The sequence below is a fragment of the Gekko japonicus genome, unplaced genomic scaffold (genome assembly GCF_001447785.1).
Source record: "Gekko japonicus isolate JY-2015 unplaced genomic scaffold, Gekko_japonicus_V1.1 scaffold23, whole genome shotgun sequence".
NCBI lineage: Eukaryota > Metazoa > Chordata > Lepidosauria > Squamata > Gekkonidae > Gekko > Gekko japonicus.
The window spans coordinates 855,142-873,781 of record NW_015163094.1 but is presented as its reverse complement, the minus strand read 5'-3'; the positions used below and the strand labels follow the sequence as shown (position 1 = coordinate 873,781).

Genomic DNA, 18,640 nt, shown 5'->3' with positions numbered 1-18,640 from the left:
TGAGGACTCCCTTCCACTTGAGTGAGCATGGCCCAGTGGCTAGCACCTAAGATTGCCAGGTCCCCTCACTGTCATGGTGGAGGGATTTGGGGGGCATTCCGGGGGTGGGCAGGATGTCATGCGTGACATCCCCAATGCAATGACATCACCTGGAAGTGAAGTCAGTGGTTGGTGACACTCGTTTTTGGGCAAAACTCTATGTTTTTTTGTCTTCAAAACCATAGAGGTTACCCAAAATCCAGAGTGCCACACGATGATGCCCCCAGCCAGGGATGTCATGTGACAATGTCCCTGTTTGGGTGGTGTTCCCATGCTGGCCAGTTGGCCGATGGTGGATTGAAGCCTCCAAAAGTAAGCAAACCCGCTCTGGGACCTGGGGGTTGGCAACTCTACTGGCATAGTTTTCCTGGGTAGAGGCTGTTGTAAAGAGAAAAAGCTGGAGACAGATGGCCAGATAAAATTTAGAGTGTTTGTTGGGTGGGAAGGAGACAAGGAAGCAGGAAAAGGAGAGAGGCTATGGGGACTTCTAGGAATAGTGTGGGAGTGGGAAATGACAGCACTCATTTTGGGTTCCTGCTTGTTCATTTTGAAACTAATGACTCCAATATTAAACTAAAATTCAACTTTTTAAAGAAATAATGAAATCATGGGAAACTGAGAACTTAGGTTAGGGTTAGTGCTTAGATTTTTGTTGCGATGACAACTAGGGCTGCTACAACACTTTAATCGTAGCTTGGATAAAATTGCAAGAAACAGTGAATTGTTTGAGATCAAGTTTCAGCCATTTAAAAATATGTTCATTAAAATTCAGAACCGTGAAACCTGAAAAAGAGGCTGGCACCTACATTTTTCATTTGGCTCTTGAAGTAAAAGAAAATTTGTCCAATTTCCGTGCTGGTAGACCTGGCCTCCCAATAATTGCCCTTAAAAATTGAAAGGGGGATTCATACAGTTTCCTTTTTCTCTCTCCCTTCCTCCCTGCTCCTGCAGCTGTCTAGGGGGGAGGGGAATAGGGGGAATTGCTAAAATGGTCCAAATGTTGTGGCCCCCCCAAAAAATCCCCAAATGGTAAGGAGTGTCCTGGAAATCTGGGATAAGGAATAGCATGCTCTACCCAGATTTGGATCTGAAATTAATCTGAATGTTTTTGATGTATTTACCCAATTTTTGCTCCCATTTGTGCAAGGACTGTTGTATGCACAGAAATTTTGAATGGGATCCAAACTATAACTGTCGTTTCTTGAAGCACAAGTGTATATTGGACAGAAACAGAAATAAAAAATAAAAAACTTGTCCCAATGTAAGACAAATTCTGTATTTGGAAACCCCAGCTATCAGAACTATGCAAACTTCCATGCAACTTAATTTTTTTACAGTTACTCTCCTGTTATTTGGTGAGGGCAGGGAGAAGAATAGATTAGTAATTTCCTGGCCTTTCTCCCTTGAATTGGTCTCCAGTTTGGGAGTATCCACAGTTGACAATTACATAATCTTATGTTTGATTTTGAAGCCACTCCTAGGAGCCTAATTTTTCCTCTGGATCTGAAACCTTACCTGGAAGAGGATGTCAACGTTCCATAGGGCTTTAATCTCCCAAGTAAACATGGGAGGTTGTCCAGGTTGTATATTTAGAGTGGCTATGCTTTCTTCCATATGTTTATGGAAATGGAATGCCTTTGCTGGAGAATATTCGAATCCTATTTGTAGAGATCCAAGGACTGTGGTAAACATAGGACCCATACTTAGCATAGCACAGTCTTCCATACAGTAGATAATATTTCCTTTGTTTCTTCCCTGTGTTTGTTCAGGGAGAAGGTGACATCATGGAGCTGACCTGGTTTCTATGAGGGCAATATTTGGCCCATTAGGGGAGCCAAAGTCCTCCCCAGGATATACATAGGTTTTTACTAATGGACTAAATAACACCTCTGGGACCATTTAAGATGAGGAAAATGGTGCATGGAGTAAGACTGAATGAAAACTTTCTGTGAAATTATGATTTATGTTTTGTTTCTGTGATTTATGTGATTTCTTATTCAGCTGTAATTCAATAATAAGTTATTTGAGTTTGAAAAAGCTTGCAGATATTTGTTCTTCACAGCAGATGTGATTTTCTTGTCACTATAGTAACACCTTACTAGAGACCAAAGTTCAGTTGTTTTATGACTTTGTTACCACTGCTGTTAGTTCAAAGTTTATTGTTATAAATCTGTGCCAACACAGACATCAATAGATGCTCCAATTCTCTAGCAGTAGAAGGGAATACTTCATTCACTGAATTTCTCACCAAAAGAACCAAAGTACCAAGGGGAAAAATCCTTGACTTCCTGGAAAAAAATGCCATCCAAGAGAAAGTCCCTGATGTTTGCCTCTGCTTCTTTCTTCAGCATTTGCTCGTTTGTGATAATTTGCCTTGTTCTTGCAACCAAAAAGTGGGTTTCAAGTACGATTAGCTTTACTTCTGAAACAGCCAATACAACAATGCTCCTTACGTATGGGCTTTTTGAAGGACAGTGGTCAGCAACGGTGGTTCATGGAATTGCTATACCAGAGACCAGTTTCCAAGGTAAAACTGTGAATGTAGTTTTTATTGGAGTGGTTTGGCTTGGCGTATTTTATGTAGACTGATACTGGGAACTTTAGTTTGTTTATACAGTTACTTTTATTGAAGGCTAGACTATCACTGGAAAGCAAAGAGCTGTAAAGTAAAAATGTAGTTGCAAATTTTTAGCATCAGGTCTTTAAAATTATCAACAAAGTCAGCTCATTTTTAGGTATATGGGACAAGCAAAATAGTAATTTGAAAATATCAGTAACAGATTTTTGTCTTTTATTTCTGTACATAACTGCATTATTGAAATTCAGTCACAGGCAAATCAGGCATTTCACTGGGAAATGCTTCTATTTTGAATTTGAAGAAATGTCATAATGTTCTGTATATTCTCAATGTAAAACAGGAGACATCTCAGACAACCCACACAAATATTACCAATTTACTCATGTGACCAGTCTAATACCAGAAAAGCAAAGCCATACAAGACTGTCCCTTCCCTTAGAGGACCTGCAGTCTTGCACGAGTTTATTCTTTCAATGTTATATTGCAGACAGATTGCGTGATATGCTATTTGTGCATGTGAGCTAGTTAGGACTGGCTCTAGGCTACCATTTGATTTAAAACATTTCTGTCTCCTCTTCTGGATGCCATCTGACATATATTTAGGGTTCGAAGATCCCAGTGAAATCAAAGCAAGGGGTTCTGTGTTTATTATCTCCATGGTACAATGTTCCTTGAGTAGTCTCTGAATTGATCACATGGTTATTGTTCCATATGTCAGAAGGGTAGAGCTTCCACAATGCTAAATGTTGTTGTTGTTCAGTCGCACAGTCAAGTCTGACTCTTTGCGACCCCATGGACCACATCACGCCAAGCCCTCCTGTCTTCCATCGTGCTTTCGAGTTTGCTTAATTTAGTATGAATGAATTTTATTGTTACAGCACATAGCCAGCAATTATAAAAAACCATAAAAGTAACTTACAATAACCAAATGGTAAAACTACTTTAAAAACAAGAAGGTTACTAAGGAACAACATTAAGCGGTCATTTTGATCACTAAAACCAGACTTAAGAATACGCTGCAATGGAATACATTTAAAGGAGTCATGCTTAATTTAGTATGTACTCAATGCTAGATGAGTACATACTAAATGTACCCAAATGAATAACTGAGAGAGAGAGGTAAAGAGAGTAAAGATTAAACTGTATTGTATAACAACTGTTCAAATAATCATTGCTGTGCTTTGAACAGAAACATAGAAGCAAGTTATTGATAAAGCAGCAATACAACATAACATTTGTGTGAAAACCTATAATTTAGCAGTCATGAAGGAGTATCTTCATGGAAGATGCCATAAATTGTTTGAAATAAGTATGCACTGTTACATACGCAGGTATGTAATGTAAACATGAACCCCATTCACTACATTGTATAGGCACCATGTTCTTGGAGCTGTACTGCCCTTGTATAAATGGAGTGACCGGCATAACAAGAAGTGTGTGCCCACTGGTGATCCAACAGATACTAGAAAAAGTGATTCAGGCTCTTCCTTTTGTATTATCCCATTAGAACAGTTGTATATTATGTAGATATTTATCAAAGTAATTGCTTCTTATGATAGTCTGAACATTCCTAAACATCAAACCATCAGATTTGATGGTACTTAGCACTTTATATGGCATTCAGCAAAATGTCAGCACCCTCATGCAAGTCCAGGTTTAAAGACCTCCAAATGTACATTTCTAAACCTTGAGTTCCAGTCATCCAATGAAGAAAGCAATGTTTAACATTAGGTATTTGTAAATTTGCCATGGAGATTGCAGTGTAGGCCTACACAAAGGAACTACTGAGTAAAAGCAGCAATTCAGTTTTAAAACCTAGTGACCTGTTAATACATGGTATACCAAAAGTTAAGAACTTCATGGGTCTATGAATGAATATTAACCATTACAGCTTAGTGGAGCCTCCAAGTTAAGGGCAGTGTAATGCTACATAGGAAGAAGAAGAAGATGAAGAGGAGGAGGAGATTGGATTTATACCCCGTCCTTCACTACCCAAGGGAGTCTCAGAGCAGCTTACAAACTCCTTTCCCTTCCCCTCCCCACAACAGATACCCTGTGAGGTAGGTGGGGCTGAGAGAGCTCTGACAGAAACTGCCCTTTTTCAAGAACAGCTGTGCCAAAACTATGGCTTGCCCAAGGTCATCCAGCAGATGCAAGTGGAGGAGTGGGGAATCAAACCTGGTTCTCCCAGCTTAGAGTCCGCGCACTTAACCACTACACCAAAGACAAAACAGAAGAAGGCCATTGTCTTCCTGCTCTGTTATGAGGATAAAGAGTAAAGACACATCTGGCTGACCACTGTTGAAAAGCAAAATGTTGGCATAGAGGGATCTGATCCAGTATGGCATGATTTTATTTTTGCACTTAACACAAAAGCTTTAAGAAAGTTTTAAATTGCCCACCACAGTGCTACACATACACACATACACGCAAACCCTTATACAACACTGGACACTGATCTCCCATGCATAAGTTCTGTGGAAACAGAATTCCTGCTGATCACAGCGGAGGCTGAGTTTGAGGGACAGAATGAATGTACAATGTGTTGTAAAACACTGCAGTGTGAATGAGATAGATGATTTTTGCCATTACAAAGCAGCGCCTGGGCTGCAAGGAATTTGCTGGCAAGAGCAATTTGCCTGTATATCAAAAGGTCAGTTAATTAGTAGCCTAACTGCAAACTAACAAAGACCTCAGATATTATCCCACAAATTTATTGTGACTGCTGCTCTGCTGAACAATAAATCTGATCTTCTGTTTTATATTTTGTAAGTTAACAGTGCAAAGCACATAAAGCTCAATCAAAGTAGCAGACTGTTAAGAGGCTGCCACTAACAATTTATACAGTGCAACACACAAGTGTGGCTTCTTGGACTTTCAGAAGAGAGGCAGAATATACCAGCTCACTTTCAGAAACTGTTGGTCACCTCTGAACATTGTTAAAGTCTTATTTAAATAAAACATTTTAAATTTAAACATTTACCTGGTAGGCTATTACCTGAATTTCCAATCATTCTGTCCACTACCAAAGCACCAGCAATCTGTCTAAATAAACATTAATTTGAAATATGTTGTCAGAAAACATTTCACTCCCACCTCTCTCCCAAAAGGCCTGAGGTAGGTGACAATACTAGTGATATATTCCAATAATGGCACCTTACCTGTGGAATGCCTTTCATCCTAAACTTATCTGGTACCTACATAATTCTTCTTTTAGGTGCCAGGCCAAAATGTTTCAGTTTACCTAGGCTTTTAATTAAGGTGTTAAATTTTACTACCATTTTTACAGTGTCTGTTAGTCTCAAAAACTGGTATGCATTTTATTAATTTATTTATAAATTAGGCTTCTAGACCCCGCCCCCTGTAAAACAGGGCTCAGGGCGGTCTACAACCTAAAGGCAACTGGTTTCATTTTCTTTTTTTAAATGACATTAAAATATCAAGACATCACTAAAGCATTATAGCAATAGGCCTAGCAAGTTCTCTGGATTTCCAGCTTTCATTTTAAAAAGGAAGTCTCTAGCTCCCTGGCAGATGTATGCATTTTTCCTTATATGCCTGTAATGGAAGAGGATAGAGATTTACTTTAAAAAGAAAAAGAAAGCTGGGAATTGAGAGAACTTGCTAGGCCTATTGTTACAATGCTCTAGCAATATATCAGTATTCTAATGCCATTTTTTAAAAGGGAGGGTGCTGTGACGCCACTGATGACCTCACTGATGATGACAGCACTCGCCCGTGAAAATCCTCATTATTAAAAGCATGTGTGGAAGAACTTTCCCATTGGTGAAAATGCAGAAGGAGGGCATGTGTGCAGAAGAGCCCTGATCAAACTGATTCCAGTGCTTGTGGAGTGACTGTGAAGGAGTAAATCAAGCATGCAAAAAACCCCTACATTCATCAGATCAGGATCTGAGAGACCCAGGTTAATTTCCACACTCTGACATGGATGAACTTGAACTAGCCACTCTCTGGCTGCGGTCACACGTAACAGAAGCCACACAAGTGAGACGGAAAACAGCCGGAGTTTCCGGGCACGATCTCACCAGCACATCTGGGAAGCGTAGCACTCCCGTGGCTCAACCGAGGCTTCCAGCCGAAACTGCGTGGCAAAAAACTAGTACCTTGGAGGGACTAGTTTCCGGAAACTGCGGGGCAAGGGCGGGCGTCTGATCGCGTTTCCGGTGGCATCCAGCGCCCGCCCATGTCCCCTTGCAAATAAGGTGGGGGTTTTTTGTCCAAGTCTCTGTGGATGCGCATCCGCACCCAACGGAGCATGCGCATTTGTCATGTACACAAAAATAAAAAACAGTTTGCCGCGGCACGCGCTTCTTCGTTGCGCGCCGGCTTGTCCTGTGATCGGCACCTCTCCCTTGCCATGGAACCTCCACGGTACCTCCACAGGACCTCCACAGGAGGTCTGATCGCGTAACTGCGCAGTAGTTTGCCCCAGGGCAAACAGCCACGCTTCTCCTCTGCAGTTTCCTGACCGTGTGACCGGGGCCTCTCTTAACCTAACTTAACTCAGAGGCTTGTTATGAAGATAAAATGGAAGATGATGCATACAGTCTTGGGGGGAAAGAAAGGATAAAATGTACTAAATAAATAACATTTAAACCATATGAGCCAGAATTAAAAACAAACTATATACACTGGAATTCTTCTGAAGAATCTGATTTCTGTTTCTTCTTCACATGCACATGTGACATGTACATTTAATCAAACAAAACAGCTGGCAAAGAGTTAAAGAATACCATCCTTCCTTCATAGAGCTCAGGGTGGCATGGATGGTCCTAACAACAGCCCTTTTATCCTCACAACAGCCCTTTAAGGTTTACTAGGCAGAAAGGTAGTAACTGGTCTGAGATCACCCAGTGAGCATAAAAGCAGAATGAAGATTTGACCCTTGGTCTCCTTTAACCAGCGCATAATGTTGCCAACATCCTGGTGGGACTTGGAGATCTCCCGGAATTACAACTGATCTCCAGACTACAAAAACCAGGTCCCCTGGAGAAAATGGCTGCTTTGGACAGGGGACTCTATGGCATTATACCTTGTTGGTATCTCCCCAAACTTCATCCTCCACAGACTCCACTCCCAAATCTCCAGGAACTTCCCAACACAGAGCTGGCAGCAACCCTACATACTGCACTGGGTCTATAAAACATTCATGTAGATAATGACTTAAGAACCTCTAAGCCTTTACTACAATTATACAGGATAATGTTGACAACAATATACACTGGCCATAGCTTTAAAAACAAAGGTCTTTATTAAATTCATTGCTTGTCATATCATGCTTAGATATTAAATTTCATTCTTAGGCATGCTTTTACTTTTAAGATATGCATTTCCATGGCTATAGATCAAGACATTATAAATAAAATAATCAAGCGAGAATAGTTTCTTCTACAACAATAGGCGGTTTCTTCTCATAATCCCCTGCCCCTATGCAGTCTTGCAGTTTGTAAAATCTTAGAACTGGTACCTCTATCTTGATATTGTGCTATTCCAGCACATTTATGCAAATGCTTTAAGACAAATATGCCTTATGCCATTCTTTGGTTACTTTCCTATACTCCATGGTGTTCAGTCTGTGCAAAATTAAAGGAAGAATAGGAATTTTAACAAATAACTTGAAAGGACCGAGGAGTCATTAAATGAGCAAAATATGTATGGGGATATTAAAAAATCAACCATAAAACTAAATCACCATGTGCCTGAATGCACTCCAGAGGGCCCTTGCGTGCAGGGTCCCATTTTCTACAAATGTGTTCAGTGTGAATGCACTGTTTCCCAGCAACATGCTTGTTGTAGCAAACATTGTCTTCAAACTCAATTCACACAAGGCCATTTTCACCAGTAATACATTGATATTCAATATTCACCAGTAATATATTAATCTTCAATATTAATCCTGAAGTATTATTTTTTTCAGTTGAAGACTTGATGAACAACAGCACAGTGAAGAGTTTCAGCATCGTGATTATCATTCTTCTAGTTCTCAGCTTGCTCAGTTCCTTCCTGAGTGCTGGGTTTACCTGCTATAATGCTGTCAGCAATCCCTATCAGACTTTTTTAGGGCCTGTCGGAGCCTATACCTGGAACTCCATATCGGGTAAGTAGTATAAATGACGGTATAAATTTTTTTTCCAAAAAAAAAGCACGCCTTGTAATGCAGTGTGATTATACCATATAAACAACACTGCTAGTACATTTGCCTGTGAAACTAGGCTGTAAAGGCTCTGCAGCATCAGGGTAATTCCTGGTTTGCAGATGATGTGAGGGCAATAGGTATAGACAGAAAGACTAAGTGGTAAGGTATCTTCCAAAATCACTGGCAATGAGATTTACAGTGCAATCCTAAAGAGAGTTGTGCCCCTCTGTGTGCAGTGACTTTAAGGACAATCCTAAGAATATACTTTCCTGGGAATAAGCCCCACTGAATAGACCTCAGTGGGATTCTGAGAAGACCTGCTTAGCGGTGGTCTCTTAGAAAGGTATAACTCTGCTCAGAATTGCACTATTAAAGAGTAAAAATTAGTTTTAAGCATCTAAAAGCCATTGCAAAATGAATTGTCATTGTAAAAGTACTCATTTTTCCAGTACAATCAGTACAAGGTTCTGGAGGAAACAGTACCTGCTTCCTTCCCTAGTAGAAAAAAAAATTTCCATTTTGTTTCTCAAACAAACCACAGAGCCATTTACAGAGAGTTCAAATCTTACATGATCTGTGGCCAGTTCACCAGTTTGACACATTTAATGGCAATTGCCATAAACAATTAGATGAGCCTGTGTATCATATGTGTGCGTTAGACACACACATCTTTTAAATCACTGTGCTGCAAGGACTACATCACTGATGTGGTGAATGACAGTCAGTTTGGTGTAGTGGTTAAGTGCACGACTCTAATCTGGGAGAACCAGGTTTGATTCCCCACTCCACTTGCAACTGCTGGATTACCTTGGGCAAGACAATTCTGTCAGAGCTGTTCTCTCAAGGACAGTTCTGTTAGAGCTCTCTCAGCCCCACCTACCTACAGGGTGTCTGTTGTGGGGAGGGGAAGGGAAAGGAGTCTGTAAGCCACTCTGAGACTCCAAGTGAAGGGTGGGGTATAAATCCAATCTCCTCTTCTTCTTTAGTAAAATGGTTACCAAAATAAGTGGAGTGCGTTGTCTGTAAACCACTAAAACATCATGTTATTCTCCTGTATTATTTATTTGTTTGTTTGTATCCCTCCCTTCCCGCAAGAGGGAATATTGTTATATAACTTCCTAACATTTTTTGGTGAATTGTTTGCTTTTTTGTTTCAATTTATTTACTTTATTTTTTTTAATCCTGCCTTTGCACTAACAAGCTCACGGCAGTGTGCATGGTCCCCTCTCCCCATTCTACAGCCATCTGGTGAGGTAGTTTAGGCCAAGAAGAGTCACTGGCCCAGGATCATCCAGTGAGTTTCATGATGGAATGGGGACTGTAGCCTGAATCTCCCCAGCCATAATCAAATACTTCAAGTACTGTACCAAATGACATTGATTTACCTGTCAAGGTGACATTGCTTGCTCTAAAGGATTCTGTGAACCTTTTTATCAGTTGGGGGGGGGGGGTAATGGCCAGGCCTCTTTGATCTAGTGTTACTGTATGAAAACTGAAAGATCTTCTAAAACTAATGTATAATACACTGCAGCTAAGCACTGTAGAGGAGATCTGTAATGGTGAGAAGGTGGCCATTCAGGGAAGCTTGTCCTCCATTACTGATATGCTTTTTAAGGCATGTCTAATAAACTTCTGAGGAAATCTGGGATTGCATGGAGCACAGTTTGAAGACTTTATCCAAAGTACATAAAAAAGAATTCCAACAGCAGATCTTCCTTTTCAAATCTCCCTTATAAATAAAAGCCGAATGGTGGTGGCATTTTTCTAGAACATTCCACACGCTCCAAAATCAGTTCGCTCTCTGATCTGTCATTCAGAGGGTCTCCCTATCCACTGGCTGCTTTGCCTGAATCCTGCCTCAAACATTCTAAACATTTTGCTGTTCCTCTCCCCCCCCATAGTCAGTCAGAACACAGAGGTTATTTGCATATGCAGCCTCATTGGCCTTTGCCTTGGAACACAGAGGTCATTTGCATATGTGACTTGATTGGCTTTTGCCTCTAACATTCTAAACAGTTTTCTGTTTTGAGGTAAAATGTGTCCAATCTTCAGGTGAGGGTTGGAGATCCCTCAGAATTACAACTGCTTTCCAGATGGCAGAGATCAGTTCCCCTGGAGAAAATGGTGGGCTTGAAGAGTGAGGGGGGAATAAAGGTAGGTTGATGATTGGCTGGGAAGGAGATAGGGTTGCCAACTCCAGGTGCAAAATTCCTGGAGATGTGAGGGATGGAGCCTGGAGAGGGTGAGGTTTCAGGAGGCGTGGGACCTCGGACAGGTACAACGCTATAGACTCCACCCTCCAAACCAACTATTCCCTTCTGGGGAACCATCTTTGCCAATCTCCAGGTGAGGGCTGGAGATCACTCAAAATTACAACTGTTCTTTAGGTAGCAGAGATCAGTTCCTCTGGAGAAAATGGTGGACTCAGTGTCATTATACCCTGCTGAGGTCACCACAGCAAATTGACACTGAGTGTCCAAGGCCGGGGCACCCGCCCAGAGCCTCTTTCTAGAGGCCGTTGTATTTATTTCCACAACGGGCATTTTTCCTAGTTATACAATATGTATGTCTTTGAAATGTAAAACTATTGGAAATAAATCAGTTTATTAGAGATGTGCATTTGATACTAAGTAGTCAAAGTCCAAATTGAAAGCCTTTCTAGTTATAATCTAGTTATTACAGTTATTATTTTAGCTAACCTTTGGATTTGTCCATTAATCTGGTGCCTGCTGGGATTAATTACAAGTTTATGGAGGTCAAAGTGAGGGTGAAAGAACAGACATGTAACTGACAAAGATATTTACCAACCAGACCTGGCTACTAGACAGAATTTTGCTGCTAATTATGCCTTTCCAACATGTTTAGTTTACATCAGTGACATCACTGTTTCACTGGCTGGAGAAAGATGTTATATAAACCATGCCCTCCTTTGTTCCACACCCGTTATACACAGTATTAAATGAAACTGAAACGAGTTTTGCCAAAAGAAAATGAATACATTTTGCATATCCTACTGAGTATTGCAGTCAATAGCTACAATCCAAATGAGCCATGAATTCATATGCATGTGGGAATCGGTGAGTTTTTCACAGTAGCAGCTGCAGAGACAAGAAGCTCTTTTGGACTGTGGCCAATATTTCTTAGATAAATTCAGCACTTTAATTCATTATCCTTAGAAGTAATACAAATAGAAACAATGCCATTTGTACAAAGCCCCATCATCCATATCCTTTCACAACTCCAATTTGAATATTATATATTTTTTTCATGAGTTTAATAAATGGAGAAGATTGCTATGGTGGACCCTTGAACCTTCTGTTCTGTGAGGCAGATTTTCCCTCCAAAACACTGTTCACCACTCTGACTGAGCAGCGTCTTAGTAGCATGTTTGAATTATAAACCTATACTTTTCTTTGTGTCCCACCCGGTGTTCAAGAAGATATTCAGCTTTTCCTCAGGCCAGACATTTTTACTGTAACTCATCAGAAGCCCTCTTATACTTTGGAAATGGCACTTGACATAAAGTAAAGTTGAAATAAAAAGGTTGATTTTATTGAACAGGCACAGTTGTAACAGGAATAGGGTAGGGGGTGATGAGTTTTTTATAAGAAAGAATATCTTGAACAGGCAACAGAGTATACTTAAAGCTTGAATTCTAAGATTCTTAGTTCTTTACTGTGAGAGATTTGTTTGTCTTGGAGATTTCTTACAGCAACAAAGTTTCATAACAATATCTCAGTTTCCTGGAAGTTAGAACTTTCTTCCTGTATATCAATATTTCCCTTTTGGAATTATAACTTTCCCTTTCTGTACTCTTGAGGAATCTAAGACCATTTCCCTTTTTACTTCTCAAAACAGTGGTCCCTTCTGAGTTGTACCCACTGACTAACTGGGTTAGGAATAGTCTCGTTTTCCTAGGAGCAGCATCCCTTTTGTGTTTGGCTAGGCTGGCAATTTCCCAGTAACTACCCAACCTCGTCTGGCAATCCTTAACCCCAGTTCTGGAGACAGTGAACAGAGAATTCAGCTAGTGCTGACACTTAGATGTTAAATTCTTTCTGAACTTTCCCCCAAATGTATTGGTGTACAGTAAAGGCTAGGAGTTGTGTCCTTTCACTTCTCAATTGTCTGTCTCCCTCAGACTGACACACACACACTCCTCCTGACTGGCAATTGCCAAGTCAGAATCCAAATGATGACCGACTCTCTGACAAGACTCACAAGAATTTATAAAACTCTGCTCAGCTGGCACTGACCAAGCAGAGAGAAGGTGGGGGGTGCAAGCAGGCAACAGCCTGTCACTCAAACTGCTTTTCAGTGAGGCATTAACCCCTAATCTCCCAGCTCTCTGAGTTTGATGCACTAAGCATCCTGGTTTTTGAGGTCCGTTTGTCACAGTTGCAAATAACCTGCCAAAACTTCAGTGAGAATTCTGTTGGAGTTCTGATACCAAAGTGCCTCATTCAGTAGAAAACAGTACAACTGATATGTGTAATTAGAATGAATTTATGACACAAACAGCAAGAAAAATTGTTTGATTAAACAATGATTGCAGAATAATAGCAAATCTAGCTATGTCATTTATCAGGTAACAATTCTGGGAGAATGTGATATCCCATTTGACTCAGGACAGGGGAAACATTCCAATTACTGAGATGCAGCAGAAAAAGCTACAAGATACATAATACTTTGGAGCTGCTGTTGTTTCCATTCCTAGGTGGCTCTTTGGCCGCTCTCTAATGAGCCTGACCCATCATCACACTTGCACTTTCATGTGTATAATTCTGAGTTCCCTGTAAGCATCCTGTACATCTGGTTAGACCTACTCTGTACAAGACGGCAGCTTCCCCATACAATAGACAGTGGCCCTTTCTGCACTAACAGCTTGCTCCATAGAATCCGAGGAGTCGAGCCTTAAGGGTTGACTTCACAGTTGCAAGCATTCCCTCTACACTGGTTTTCCCACTTTTAAGGGATTTATTTGTGTATTCTTTATGCATTCTGCATCTACAAGCAAAACCCACATTTTTTGAGCTAACTGGCTGCCAACCCCTCCCTCCCTCCCTCCCTCCCTCTCTCCCTCCCTCCCTGATTCTGCAAAAAGAAAGGGAAGGGAGGGGAAAATCGAGGTCCACACATGCAAGACGGACACATTTGGGAGCAGGGAATCCCCTAATCCTTTATATTTACTGATTTTTTCTTATGCTCTTTTTGGCTTTTTAAAAGTTAGCCTGAGTGGGAGGACATGTCCTCTTTTGTCTTGGAGAAGGAGAGAAAGAAAACAGAACAGGAAGGGAGCGTCAACCTAAGAGAGAGAGGCAGAAATGGTGAAGGGGCAGTGGGCAGCACTTAAATACCCGCAGAAACAATTATTATTTAGAAAGGATTAGCAATTCGAAAGCGGATGAGAACAAAAAATTGCAGCAAAAGGAGTTTTGGTAACAGCGGGGCAACAGTGGGCTGGATGCGGTCTGAATGCAAACTCCCATAAAACAAATATAGAAATAAGAGAAAGCCCTCAAAATGAAAGTGAAAGCGGGAGGGAATGCAGAATGGAAGAATAGGATGCATTCAGAAACTGGGGGGAAATACAGGTGCAGAAAGGGCCAGTGACGACTCCTCAGTTGCCACCTTGAGGCTTTGAACCCCATGATCCAAACTCAGACAGAGAAGGACAACCCTTCTGTGATCACTGATGCAGAACTGTGACCTGTGCTTGCTTCTTCCTCTCAAAAGAGCAGACAAGTAGTTAAATTCATGATGGTTCTGCCCATTGATAACTCCTCATCCCAAGGGATCCCCCCCTATCAAATTTCAGGCAAATAGGAGAAAGTCAGATATTCCAGAATAGTCTTCCTTGGTGAGAAGATTTGTGTGAATGCTGCTGACTGGTAGATATCACTGTCCTTACATATCCGCTGAACTGTTCTCTTTCTACTCCCCCTCCGCCCTCTGTCCTTAAACACTAAGCCACACAGCCAGGAGCCAAAAAATGTATAGTTTTAAAAATTTTTCCTATTCCCTATATTTGTTCCATAGTTAATTTTGTAATCACTACCCTGTATAAGTCCTCATGCCAGCAGTTTTTATAGAATAGTTTGCCTGAGAATGTACATAAGGCATTGTCTCTACAGATATTTCTTAAGGCTTGCAAATCTTTTATTTTTAGATCATTTTCAAATTAATGCAAAAAATAAATTTCATATTTCTATGTCAGTTTTATTTTTATTTTTAATACTATCTAGGATGCTTTGGATCTTGGATGAAGCAGGATATAAATTATTAAAATTAAACTATAATAAATGCTAGAGAAAGAGGTGTATTCATTCAGGTTTAGATTAGTGAAGCCCTGACTCTCCATCCCTAGTTTTATGAATGGACTAAGGCAGGGGTGTCAAACATGCGGCCCGGGGGCCTGATCAGGCCCCCGGAGGGCTTCCATCAGGCCTGCAGTGGAACTGGCCATCTCCTGCTTCCAGTTCTGCTGCTGCTTCATCATAGTTTGCTTTGCCAGACTCTGTTAATCACTCAGCCATTTCATGTTTTAACCTGGGTCCTGAGCATGAGATTTCTGTGGTGAATGTCAATAAATCAAAAGTAGGTTTGCAGCTTACAGAGCTAATGTTTTAAGCATATTTTTATTTTAAATAAAAAATCTTTGTGTTTGTATCCTTTATAAAGTTTATATCTCTGCTACATGGCATTACATTTTATGACACACATGGCCCAGCCCAACAAGGTCTCATTTATGTCAGATCCGGCCCTCATAACAAATGAGTTCGACACCCCTGGGCTAAGGTCTCTATGAAAGAATTCATAGTGGCCTGGATCCAGGGGCAGGTATTGCCATGAACAGAAAGTAGATGCAAATTTCACCTATTTCTCCTGTACCTGCAGACACCTAAATACCCTTGTCTGTTCTTGGTGGGTCTACAGCAAGGAGGCAGGGAGGGAAGTCCAGCTCCACAAATGGAAATCCCTTCCATACAGGAAATCCTCAGTGGATCCAAACCAATACTTGTACCAAAGCTTCCGTTCTCAGGATCTGATGTGATGGCTGATCTGTGGTAGTTATTCCATACAATCTTGCTATCATGTGAAAGTTGCAATTTTCGTATTATACATAAAGAGGACTCAAACTGTAGACATGTGACTTTTAAAAATTCTAGCATTAGCTTCAAAACAATAGCATGAGAACTGAAGTTGCAAAAATAGAATGGAACTTTGCTAAGGGGGGGGGATCAATAATAAAGTTAAAGGTAAACCCTGAAAACAAAAACCACATTTCTCAGCTGTATCAGAAAGTCATGATACAGAATACTGTGAACTGAACTCTGTCAAACATTTCCCTGCAGATATAACCCTGTATGCCCCCATTACATTTACATCTGGTTTCTTTTGATGTGTTTTGCTATCTTTCTGATTGTGCTGATACTGTTCTTATACTGAATTGATCTCCAGATACTCCTACTTTTTAAATATTAATCCTTTGAATAAATGAATTCATTTGTAAGAAGAAGAAGAAGAAAAATTATCAAATTTATCCGTAAGGAGGTGAAGAGTTCCCATAGACAATCTTGTAGAAAGAGGGGTTAAATATCCAGGTCTTTTAATTTTGAGTGCATCTTATTTTTTTTTACTTGACCTCTGGAATTGATTCGATGCCCCCTTCCCAAAGAAGACTCCAACTTTGTTAATCCTTTCTCAGTGTATGGAAATCAAATAAGGTTGCCAACTCTGGCTTCAGAAATTCCTGGATATTTGGGGTTCTGCCCAAGGAAGGCAGAGTTTGGGGAGAGGAGGGAGCTCAGCAGTGGTGTAATGACACCGGAAAATATTAAAAACATATGTCAACAACAAAGGCTAAACTTTATCTTTTGATCTAAACCATCAGTTCAAGTCTAGACTATCTAGAGAAATACACTCATTAAAACTCAAGTAATGCAGACTGCTGAAGATGTAGATTTAGATTTAGGGAGACTGCTGAATTGCAACTGATAATGAAGCTCAAGACAATGCATCCACCTGGACTGAATCGAGACCTAGGTTTCCTGTCTCATTACCAATGCTGATTTTTTTCCCCACGCCTATTATCCCTCTGCATATCTCACCTAAATCCAACCACACCTGCTAGTGTCATTCACCTGCTATTGTCATTTGGCATCCGAAATCATTCCTCTTTCCAATAAATAGGATAGACTGACTCCCTTTCTGGCTGTATCTGAAGAAGTGAGCACTGACTCATAAATGAAAGATTTAGTTCTCCTTCCTGGAGAACTGTGCTGCTATTTTTAAATGGTTAATGAGGGGGTGGAGGAGAAGCACCATTCTCAGATGCCATGGCTTTTAATTCCAGATTGTGCAGGCTTCCTGGCATTCGAAGGAAGTTCCAGGACACAACTAAAATTAAGTATTTTCTAAAGGTTTTGAAATGGGATTCAAAATTGCACAAAGTATTATCTGCCTGCATCCTCCATCTCTGTACTTACCCTCAAACTTATCCCCGCAGCAAACTGAAGAAGGAAATTTTGTTAACAGAATAGAAATGACTTCATGTTACTATTATATGCCAACTGTTCTTTCAACATCATATTACTGCAACTTTTGCACTTCTATTTTTCCAGGTATCTGTATTTTTCTGACGTTGATACTATTTGCTGTGAATGTGGAAGCAAATGAACTATCTGTTCAACTGGCCTTGAAAACATCTTCTCCCCCTTCGAGACCATACAGGCTATCCAACTCTTATGGATATTCATACTGGATCATGCTTCTTATAGTCCTTTTAAATGCTGCAACCATAATCATAATCGTTTTCTACCAAAAAGCAAGATATTCAAAAAGGAAGGAACAAGAGAGACCCATGGAAAGTGCTCCAAAAGATGGAATTTTATTTTAATAGCATCTGTAACTTCATTTCAAGACTATCAGTCACATGTAAGTAAGGCACACTGACTTACACATATCCTAAGCATGAATCGTTAAGTACAGGGTTGCTGCCTACCTGACTAAAATAAAACAATGCTGTGTTAACAATCAGAACGGATAATGGGAAAGCTTATGGTTGGATCTGCAGACTGATTCTGCTAATGGCAGCACTCTCCCCCATGCAAAAAGTTCTTCCACCGGAAGAAAGCTCCTAGCACCACAGAAAAGCACCACGGTTAGCAGAAAAGCTCTGAAAGATCCAGCACACTATATTATTATATTATTCCAGAGGTCTAAAAAAACGATTAGAGTTGGTCACTTTACTAAAGCTGTCTTTCACAATTTGTGCAAACATAACTCACCAGCCACCTATGGAAACCGACCCATGACTTTATAATCTGCCCGGTTCTGCTATTTGTCTTGGACACCTGGCATTCCACAAACCCTGTGGGCTGAAACTATCACAAGTTCTGTAAGGCTAACTGTGCGTTCCACCCCTTATGAATTTTGCTAAAACATCTCGTTTGAAACATGTCACTCAAAAGCCCTCTGCTTTGTCTCCTTTGGATTCAGGTTTTCCTGCAAAATGTTATTGAGCAAGGGGGGGGGGATGATAGTTGCTGTGAGAAAGTAGCATGCAGGAAAGGACTAAGCAGACACACATGGTATCACTGCTGAAGATCAGACTTTCCTGGACCAAACAGGAGTGGCCATCACAACACCTTATTTTTTCTTTAGCCTCTACTGAAAAGACTGGACACACTCACAAAAGATATATTAGCTTTTACTAGCCATTGTAGCTAAATGTAACCTCCAAATCCAAAGGCAGTGTACCTTTGAATGCCGATCAGAAAGAGACAAACAGAAGAGGCATCTAGCTAGCCCAGGGGTGGCCAAACTGTGGCTCAGGAGCCGCAGGCGGCTCTTTGACATATATT

At 40.6% G+C, this 18,640-nt stretch overlaps 1 protein-coding gene across 1 annotated transcript; it reads left to right on the top strand.

The window, feature by feature from the left end:
• The first annotated feature begins 2,337 nt into the window (after positions 1-2,337).
• On the top strand, positions 2,338-17,673 carry CLRN3 (clarin 3). Its single transcript, XM_015406545.1, has 3 exons — positions 2,338-2,566; positions 8,556-8,735; positions 17,399-17,673. Exons 1-3 carry the CDS (start codon positions 2,338-2,340, stop codon positions 17,671-17,673), a joined length of 684 nt encoding a protein of 227 aa, XP_015262031.1.
• Positions 17,674-18,640: the final 967 nt, after the last annotated feature.